This window comes from Nipponia nippon, unplaced genomic scaffold (assembly GCF_047370975.1).
Source record: "Nipponia nippon isolate SJK-2023a ecotype South Korea unplaced genomic scaffold, ASM4737097v1 scaffold_10, whole genome shotgun sequence".
Taxonomy (NCBI): domain Eukaryota; kingdom Metazoa; phylum Chordata; class Aves; order Pelecaniformes; family Threskiornithidae; genus Nipponia; species Nipponia nippon.
The window spans coordinates 14082769-14092148 of NW_028262291.1; the positions used below are offsets into that span (position 1 = coordinate 14082769).

The following is a 9380-nucleotide window of genomic DNA, read 5'->3' on the forward strand; positions in this document are numbered from 1 at the left end:
CATGCCTGCTGGAAGTACTGTGCTTGCCACTAGCCAGGAGCAGAAAGACAAAGGCAGCAGGCTTTAGGGTGCTGGAAAGATAAACCAGCTGCCACCTCTGTTTCAACCTTCTCTAGGAAGCAATGGTTATGGATGTACTAAAACAGATGAACATGGCCGCGTGAGGCTATGGTTTTAGCCCAGTGGTATGACATTTGAAGTGGACTGATGGGCCCTACCTACTCGGATACAGAAAAAAAAAGATCAGTTTTGGCCTTTGCAAAGAATAGAATGAACTGAACATTAATTTTTTTCTTTTGTTGCAGAAACACACCCTAAAATCAGTGATGAACAAGCTTCCCCAGACCCCATCAACCTGACACAGCCACGTGCACTGCCGCTTGCCGGCCAGCTGCATGTGCAGCACCCACCGCGTGCCACCGTGTAAAGAGCCAGGATTGCTCATCTGTCCTGATCCATTTCTGAAGGGGGAAAACCCTCTCTGTTGGTTTTCAGCCATGAATGTTATTTCTCAGACTTCCTTTAGTAGTGACATTTACACAAATCATGTATTGGAGAGAGGAAAGTTTTTCTTTTTATGATAATGCAGATCATGAGAGACATGGTTGATTCTTCTTTAAGATACACTCTAATTCTGAAAGCTGCAGCAAGAGCACAAAGAGTATCTGATAGCTTAGAGCTGCGATGTTCGATCTTCCTTGTATGGTGCACACATTCAGGCACAGAAGAAAGTGTCAGTTTTGTGCCCCAGCACTGAAGATGGGGCACTTTTAGCCTGTATTTTAGACATGGTAACAAAAGGCATTCACACAGAGCATGCAATAAGACCAAAGAACAAGGGAACAGAAAAGTGCTAATAAGAGATAGAGAGCAGCATTTCTTATGGCATATCACACGCCATTCTCTTTATGGCCATTTATGCCTTCTATCCTGAAGAAACACTTGAGTTGTCTTTATGGTTCGAGAGAAACCCTGAATGCAAGTATTAAGCATAAGGCTCTGCGGAGGACTTGGAACTTTTATAGAGGTCTACAAATATGCTGACAAAATATATGTATATTTTGTTTCTGTTTTTCTCTCCATCTTCTTCTAAAAGAAGTCTTGTCACAAAATTTTTTAATGACAATTTGTTAATGAGCTCTCCCACCATGAAGAAAGATGACTATCAACACAACGCTGAGATAGTTTGCTATATTGCCCTTCACTCTTCATATTTAGAAAGTATACTGCTCACCCCACATCTTCACAAAGAAAAATTTACAGTTTTAATAGTATGCCTTTTAAAACTGGTTTAAACTTAAGAATTTCTGCTAGGCTGCCCAAAAAAAAAAAATACAAAAATACATTTCTGTCTTGATACTAGAATTATAGCTGAACATGTAGGGGGAAACAGTAAATGGCAACAGAATTAATTCCACATTTCACTTCAATAGCCACCTACCCCAGAGCAGATGTGATGCATGGAAGAAGCTCTATATTGTGTGATAATACCTTTAACCACTGAAGTTCTCCACTTCCTTTCACTGGTATTTGAGAGAAGTAATATTGTTGGTACTGAGCCAAACCAGAAATACCCAGAGCTATGTTGCAGTGAAACGTGAAGGAAATCTAAGGCTGATGAGGAGGCAGCCACTAAACAGGGGAATTGTCTTTTTGAGGTTTGTTGATGTGGACTTCAGGGATCACAGTCCAATTCTCAATAGAGAGTGCAAAGTCTCACACTACCATCCCTGCAAGCAGGCCCACTGAAAACTTCAGATGGGGTGTCAAGTTTTACACACTAGTGAGGTCCATCGACTGCTATGGCCCAGCTTGCGCACTTTTACATAAAAAGTAGAAAAGGAAGTGACTGACAGCACACAAGTGGCATCTTCCAAGCTGAGTTGTCTCTTAAGTGATTGCCCCTTTCTTACTGTAAATTCTTAGTGTTATACACTATGGATAAACTGAAGATCAGCTGTAATATTGATTTCCCCTTAAAAACTTACCCTTCGATCTCATTGCTCAGCTGCTGGCTGTGATATTTACTGCTCCAAACACAGTTCTTACATTTGTTAGGATTGCAATGCCGTACATGAGCCAAGTAGGTTTAAAATATTTTCTCAGGCTACTTCTGTTTAAGAAGCTTTAAAATTTTTTCTTCAGTGAAGTGGGAGCTGAAGTTTTCTCTCTCACAGCTCTCTGCCAGGCTGTCACAAGCCACCACGCAGTCTCTGGAGAGTTCACATACCCTGAGGATGTGCAATCAACCAACGTGAAACGTTCACCCTGAACACAGGAGGATGCACATGAACACACTCGCAGATCATCCCTAGTGTCTTGTCTCAAGGAAGGAAACATTGTTCCCAAACTCTAGGTTCTACTAGGTAATTGATATTACGATACTTTATTATGAAAGAAAAACAAAGAACAGATTTCCAGCAAACTAAATGCACAACGTTGATACATAAGTCCTCATAAGTTTATCCATTACATGAATGTGTTATTCTGGCTTCACTTGAGGGTTGGCTGATTCTACCCCTCCTTTTGTCCCATAGAACAATTTCCAATTCTTGTCCCCCCAGGTGCTTTGTCCAATGACTACAGTTATAAAGGTATATACTCCAGAAGGAAACACCTAAGGACACAAGGTGGCAGAGGAGAGAAGGGTGGTAGTGGCTACAGGAATCCCTCCTCAACCTGCTTCCTCAATGTGCTACCTCCCCTTAAGAGCAGACTTAGTAATCACTATCAACAGAGGTTCGGGGCATCACATGCCATCCATCTCCTGATGGCAGATCAGCATACAGGGCTTGAGACAGCTGTGCTGCAAACGGAGGGAGGAACTGCTCTTTGGTGTAGCCAAAGTGCACTCACTGCAGCAAGCCTAGAAAGGTAAGCGTACGTGCTTCAGGAGTTCACAGCTGCTACTTCAAAGAGAAGGAAAAAGAAATTATAGTTTCCCTAAGAAAGCCTTTTTGGATGAAGTTTGGAGGACAACCCCTACTTACTCATTAATGACAGCATGCCCCAGAAAAGATCAAGGTAGAGGAGTTCAAAAACCTTCAAAAATGAGATCTAAGATCGAAACCCTCCAACACCGTGACCCAAATACGCAGTCACAGCTTTTCAACACAGGATAAAAAAGGCAAAACAGAAATAGCAGCTTCGAAAGGGAGCCATGAACAACGCTGATATCCAGAATAGACCAAAAAGATAGATCAATAGAAAAAAGTTTTCAGCTGTCTCCAACAGTTGAAACATCCTGGAAGTAAGTTCCCCAAAATATACTTCCAAATGCTAGTGGATAAAACCTACATTAATGTGGTAATTTGTGAGCCAGGTGTAGCTGCACTAAAGCCCTCCAGGAAAAATATAGAAAATAAGTATGGAAATGGAGCAAAGAGGATAGGTAAGAAAAACTGAACGTATTGGTCTCAGGAAGAAATGTGAGGAAGGAAGGAAGCAACTACAGCTTTTACTGCCTCCACAGCTGGCATTTTGTTGTGGTTTGTTGGGTTTTTTTTGTTATTTTGTTTGTTGTTTGTGGGTTTTTTTGTTTTGTTTTGTTTTGTTTTTAAAAAAGCAACACTAACATCGTCATTGATGTATAGGTATAATTTACAGGTTACCCATTCCTTCTCCTGCAAAACTTTCTACTGCTCCTGCAGAAAACCCTTCTGGACTAGCTGTTCAGTTGTGACCCTCCTCATAAGAACTGTGCATAGTCCACTGACACCTGAAAAACCTTGCAAAGTCATGCAGTCCACCGCTGCCTTGCACAGTTTTTCCAAACGCGTACTGCAGATTCCCAGTCTGCAGTATTTGCCTGTATATTTGATTTCGAACTGGTCTCCTGTGTCCATGGGCTGACTGAATTCTGCACACTTTGCTAAATTGTGCCTTTCCAGAGTTTGGATTCAGCTACATCCACAGTATCAGAGCTCCCTCAAGCCTTCATGAGCACCATTTTGTACTTCAGCGGTCAAATTTGAGTGCTGCTGTTGAAAGTTAATTTTCTGTCCATCTGGTCTGCAGCTGCTGGAAGTGCTATGAAGGACTCAGGTGGCCCACCTCCATTTCCAGAGAGCGCCAGCACAAGGAGGCTTCTGAATACCCCATTTTCTGCTGCTCATTTCACTCCTGATGCTGGATGTTTTCAGTGACTGCTTGGCTGCAGGTTGCCTAGAGAAGTCAGCTTCACACAGCATTCAAGCCCTACCTGATCAGTGCTGGGTACCACCAGCAACTGCCACGGCATAGAGCAGAGCCCCTTAAAAGTACAATTCCCTGCATACAGACCATGAACTTCTACAGGAGTGCATCAAACCCCGAGATAGAACTACATGGTGGCTCTTACGACATTTGAAATCAGTGAACTGGGATGCGTGAATGCTTCCTGAAGAGCCTGATGGGGAAATGCTCTGCTAGTCCCTGTGCAGCACCCCAACAGTGAGGTGCTGCATGGGCCCTGGACAAAACTGGGGGGAGGCAGCAAGAATGGTGATGGGCAACAGCCCAGCTGCCAAAACCTGCACTGGCACTGAAAACCGAGAACATGAAAAAGGGCAAGTTTGGCTCTTCTCTGCTTCTGGAAGACAAGCATTTCTTTACACCTGGGGACCATAGGCATCATAAGCAGGTAGTGCATTGCTTAGGAGGAAAAGGAACCGAGTAGAAATCAGGAGTAACTGTACAGAAAACAGAGTATCACCAAGGGCAGAGGGTGAAAGAGAGGCATTATCTTACTCTAGGAATTAGCCGGCTGACTCCAGAAGCCCTGAGTGTTTCTAGGACCTTCAAAATATCCCCAGTTTTTGTTTAAATTGCTGCCTATCCTCTGCTTTCAGCTGGCAACAGTCAGAGTGACAAGGAAATTATCACAGCACCAAAACAAGAGGAAGGCAGAGACATGCCTGAGATAAGGCTGGCCTTTTAGGAAGGCCAACAAGTCAGACATGGAAATGCAGTCAGTGTTTAGACTTGCTGTTCATTGCACAAACTACCTGCAGGAATGAGCAGTGGTTTTCCTGTAGAGAAATCCTGCACAGCAAGTCTAAGGAAAGACCACAATCACAGGGACAAATGCTGAGATACACAACAAATGCCAGATAAACCTTAATAGAAAGTCTGTGTGCTGCACACAGGTATTTTCATGTGTAAGGCACATGCTTGGCCATTTAGCAGAAAGGGATGTAGCAACTCCCCTCTTTTCCATGGGTTTCTACCATCATGCACTTTATGGAGTCCGGAGACCAAAACCTCCGTTTAATTCCCTTCACCTGATTTCATTGACGATGAGCATTTCTTAAAATGATAGATGCACTTGTGTTTATGGGAGGTAGTGCCTGCTCCATCAGCCCTCCCTCTATAGCTGCAATGCTGATTCATGGAGGCCAACACCAAGAGGAGAAACCTGGGCATGCATCCGGAAGAGCAGTTGTCAGCTTTTGCACAGCGCTTGGCTGTTCACAGTGCTGCCCCACATGTCCATGCAGACAAGTGTGTGCCTAAACCCCTCCTGGTCCAGGGAAATAGAGGGGGAGGGACAAGCAAAAAGCACAGTGACTTCTGCAGGTCACACAGTAACGAGTAACAGAGCTAGGAATTGTAAATATTATGTTTTTACTCAACAAAAAGTAAATATCAGTTATGCTTTCTTTGCTGCCAGCTGATGTCGGAGGAGCCCCAGCCCGAAACACTCTGCCATGGAGCAGCTACCCCGAGAGCAGCTATGATGTTTTGTGGCCACTGGTGAGGAGGAAGAACCCAAGCATTATCACTTGGTTTCATAGGACTCTTGTAAATGAGGTAAGCGTCATTAACTCTGCTTTCATTAACCCTGCTTTACAAGCAGCAGCATTTCTTGCCCAAGGTTACAAGTGTCCCTTGAGGAAGGAGCAAATTACGTTGTTTAACTTGACCAGCAAAGTTCCTACAACCCACTACCCTGAAGCGCAACTTTCATGAAATCTTGCGATAACTTCATTTTCCCATCCAAGCCCCAACAGTCACGTAAGTAGTCATGGGACGATCTCGGCCTACAGGGGCTTTGCGTGAGCCTGTAGGTCAGAAAAGCATCTTGCACCCCGCCAGAGCAGAGCCCCGGGGGGAGAGCCCATGTCTCCAGGCTTTGACGCATACTGCAGATGCTCAAAGATGCTCAAAACAGGCACATCCCGTTCCCTTCCCTCTCTGGCAGAAAGTTCCCCCAAACCTTTTTTCTGTCACTACTCAGTGAGACCAAAGATGGGCCAGTGAACATGCTCCAGATGCAAATGACAGCCACCGGGGTTTTGGATACAAAAGAGTTAGCTCCTTCTCCTGTCATGGGCCTGGGCACAAGAGGGTGTGGGAGGACAGGCTCAGCGTGCGAGAACAACTCTGCACCATTTTTCAGAAAGGGAAGACTGTGAGTAAAAGCAGAGATTCACTCCTCAGCCTCCAGCACTGAAAAATATATATATAGTATACAGGCATCAGTTATGGGGCTTGGATTTATTAGGAAAAATCTCAAAATCTGGAAACTGGCCACCAAAAAAACAGCCTGGGCACTGCATTTCTCCCTGCAGATGCAGTACAAAAGCCAAGCAGGGTAGAGACAAACACAAAAGTGCAGCACACCTCCCGGGTGCAAGGCTAATGAACAGTGATCAGCAACTTCTCTGACATGGGAAGGAAGACTGAAAACTGGAAAAATAGATGGCAAGCAATATATCAGGTTAAACCAAAAGGTAATAGCACTGGGAGAAAGCATCCAAGATGAGTTTTTGTGAAATTTCTGGATTGTTTACTGTAGGATTAGGATATCAAAACTGCTGCAAAGTTGGACTGCATGGGACAGACCTGAGTACTACAGGGGCTCAATGCTGCTGCTTCTCAGGACATGGCATCAGATGGAAAGCATCCTCTGTGTGGGAGAATATATACATAAAACCACAGCTTGTTGTATAACTCAGCTTTGTATATACATAAACATACACACTTTTTTTAAAAGAAGACACCATTACCATTGCCACCACTGTATGCATCTGTATATATTTTGGGCTGAGGCAGTATGAATGTACTGAAAACGAGTGAAACTATCTAGATGCACATATAAACCATATAAACCCACACACCTGAGGAGCGTGGGTGACACCAAATATGTGTTTAAGCACTGAAAACCACTTCCAAAGAATATTTTCTTCAGAATATTGTGGTGGCTTGCAGTAGTGATTCACTGAGATGCTAATACTGCTTAGCATCTGGCTCCATTTCAGGTGTAGCATTTACACAGACAAAAAAAAGAAAAAAGTATGAAGTTTGTACCTTTTTTTTTTTTAATACAGGCTCAAAGAACCTGTCAATCACAACCATGAATCACATAAAAGCAAAACTAATGCTACAATAATTTTCCATTCCCTGGAAGAAGAAAAACACGCACACATAGTTGCATCTTGCTGTGAAACATGGTGTGAATATTTCAGCTGCCTCAGTGAGACACCTAATTCAGCCCTCTCAGCTCTGTGGTACCTGGGCTGTACACAGCATTCCTCACAGCTTTCACTTGAAAATATCACTTCTTTAGCCACATCCTGCCTCCCTGGCCCCTTTCTTTCCCAAGCTTTACTTTATATTTGTAGAAAATTTCTAGGTGCTGGCTTTGAACAGTAGTTACTAGAGATCACCTTTCAGAAGTCTAGGCAACTGCTCAGGCAATCACTGCATCTCAGTCACCCTGCTCAGAGGAGACAGCCCCGGAAACCTTTGTGTTGTACTGCTCAGGACTGGGAGTCCTGACACAGCTGCGTGAAACTATCACCCTGGGTTCCAGACAAACGCCTGCTAAACAACAGCAAACGCCGCTGCTCGGGTCGCTGAGAAACCGGGGTGCTTCAAGTGTCTTTCAGACTGTAAAAGCAGCATCAGTAAAGGTTTATGCTTTCCTGAAGAGGGCTCTCCGTCTCAGTTTATATAAACAGCTTGCCAGTTTTACAATATCAGGAAGGAAAAAAGAAAAATCCCAACAAACCAAAACAAGATAGACGGTACCTGTTGTAACTCCATCTACTGTAAGACATGGTCCTGTTGCTGCCGACACCATCCATCTCTGGCTCAGCTACAGCACTTCCAGCATCGCTTGCCTCCCGCAGGCACTGGCTGCCAGGCTTGGAAATCAAACACCTGCCTGAAGACGGGCCCACCGCAGGGATGCGGGCGGACGCCTGTGGCCTTGCACGACGGGGCCAAAATTCACCGCCGAGCGGCAGCTTCTCATCAAGCTCTGGATGCACGGAGCAAACCACTACCCGCGCTGGGGAGGGAGGGATGAAGGGAGGGGGAGGCTCCCAGGGTCCCTGCTGAGGGGACCAGAGGCAGGATGCTCTCAGCCACCCGACAAACACAAAGGCGCTCAGGTAATAAACTGGAGCAAGGGTGCTAAGCTGCTTAAGAGATATTCAGGGAAGCCGTGCTCGGGAGCAGCGGCTTGCATGCCTCCTGCTCCAGCACACGCGCTTTATTTATTTATTTATTCTGGTTGCCACAGATACGGGTCCATCACTCTGACATCAGCCATCTCATCCTGCCGTGGGTCCCAGGGTCTCGCCGACGTGATCTTCCAGGCAGACAATGATCACATCCCCTGAGTGCAGGGGCAGTGCTGGGAGCTGGCTGCGGTCAGGCAGCTCTGCAGGATCACCTCCCCGCCGGGGACACGGCCCCGCCACTCATCCCACTGCAGCGCCTGCTGCAGCCCCTGCATCTGACAGGTCGGTGTGCAGACTTCTCCAGGGGTGACTTGGACTACAGAAAAAATGCTTTGCATACCCCATTTCAGTTGCTGGTTTTGCACAGCGCACAGCCCCAGTTTGCCCCAGAGCAGGGGCGTCAGCATGACATCCATCCAGCCTCAGCGTAACTCTTTCCGAGCGCAGGTCTCGGGCATAGGACCAAGAGCCAAGCCACTGTTTGTGGCTCCCACCTGCACTTCCCCGGTGGGGACCCGCAACGTTCAGTGTCGGGGCCTGGGCTGAGAACCTGCGTGGGTCTCTCACAGAGGCATTTCTCACTATTTCTCACCTCTGCCAGGTGCAGGCAGCACAGGGTCTGCTCTGCTCCCAGGTGCCCATGCCTGCCCGCTGGTGGGAACCAGACCTTGCTTACTCACTGAATATTTTCTGATCAGTTCCGATGACCTTAATACAAGGGGACTGTGCAACAGCAGTTCAAACTGAACCATTTTACGCACACCAAAAACAAAAAAACCAAAAATACAAAAAACAAACATCCTTCAAATTCACTTGTGGTTTTCCTTTCAGGAAAAAAAAAAAAAAGTTCAGCAGAACTTGCATAGTGTTTCTGCATTTTTACGCTACTTTATTACAGGTCTGCCTTCAAACTGTGCCGTGGTTTCTTGC

At 45.6% G+C, this 9380-nt stretch overlaps 1 protein-coding gene across 6 annotated transcripts in view; it reads right to left on the reverse strand.

The window, feature by feature from the left end:
* The window catches only part of TUB (TUB bipartite transcription factor), a 182600-nt gene extending 174369 nt beyond the window's left edge, over positions 1-8231 (reverse strand). For all 6 annotated transcript variants that reach the window (XM_087745586.1, XM_087745585.1, XM_087745584.1 and 3 more), the window contains exon 1: positions 8014-8231. In XM_087745586.1, coding sequence (XP_087601712.1) covers positions 8014-8069 — 56 coding nt within the window. In that variant the 5' untranslated portion in view covers positions 8070-8231. The remainder of the gene's footprint in view (positions 1-8013) is intronic.
* Positions 8232-9380: the final 1149 nt, after the last annotated feature.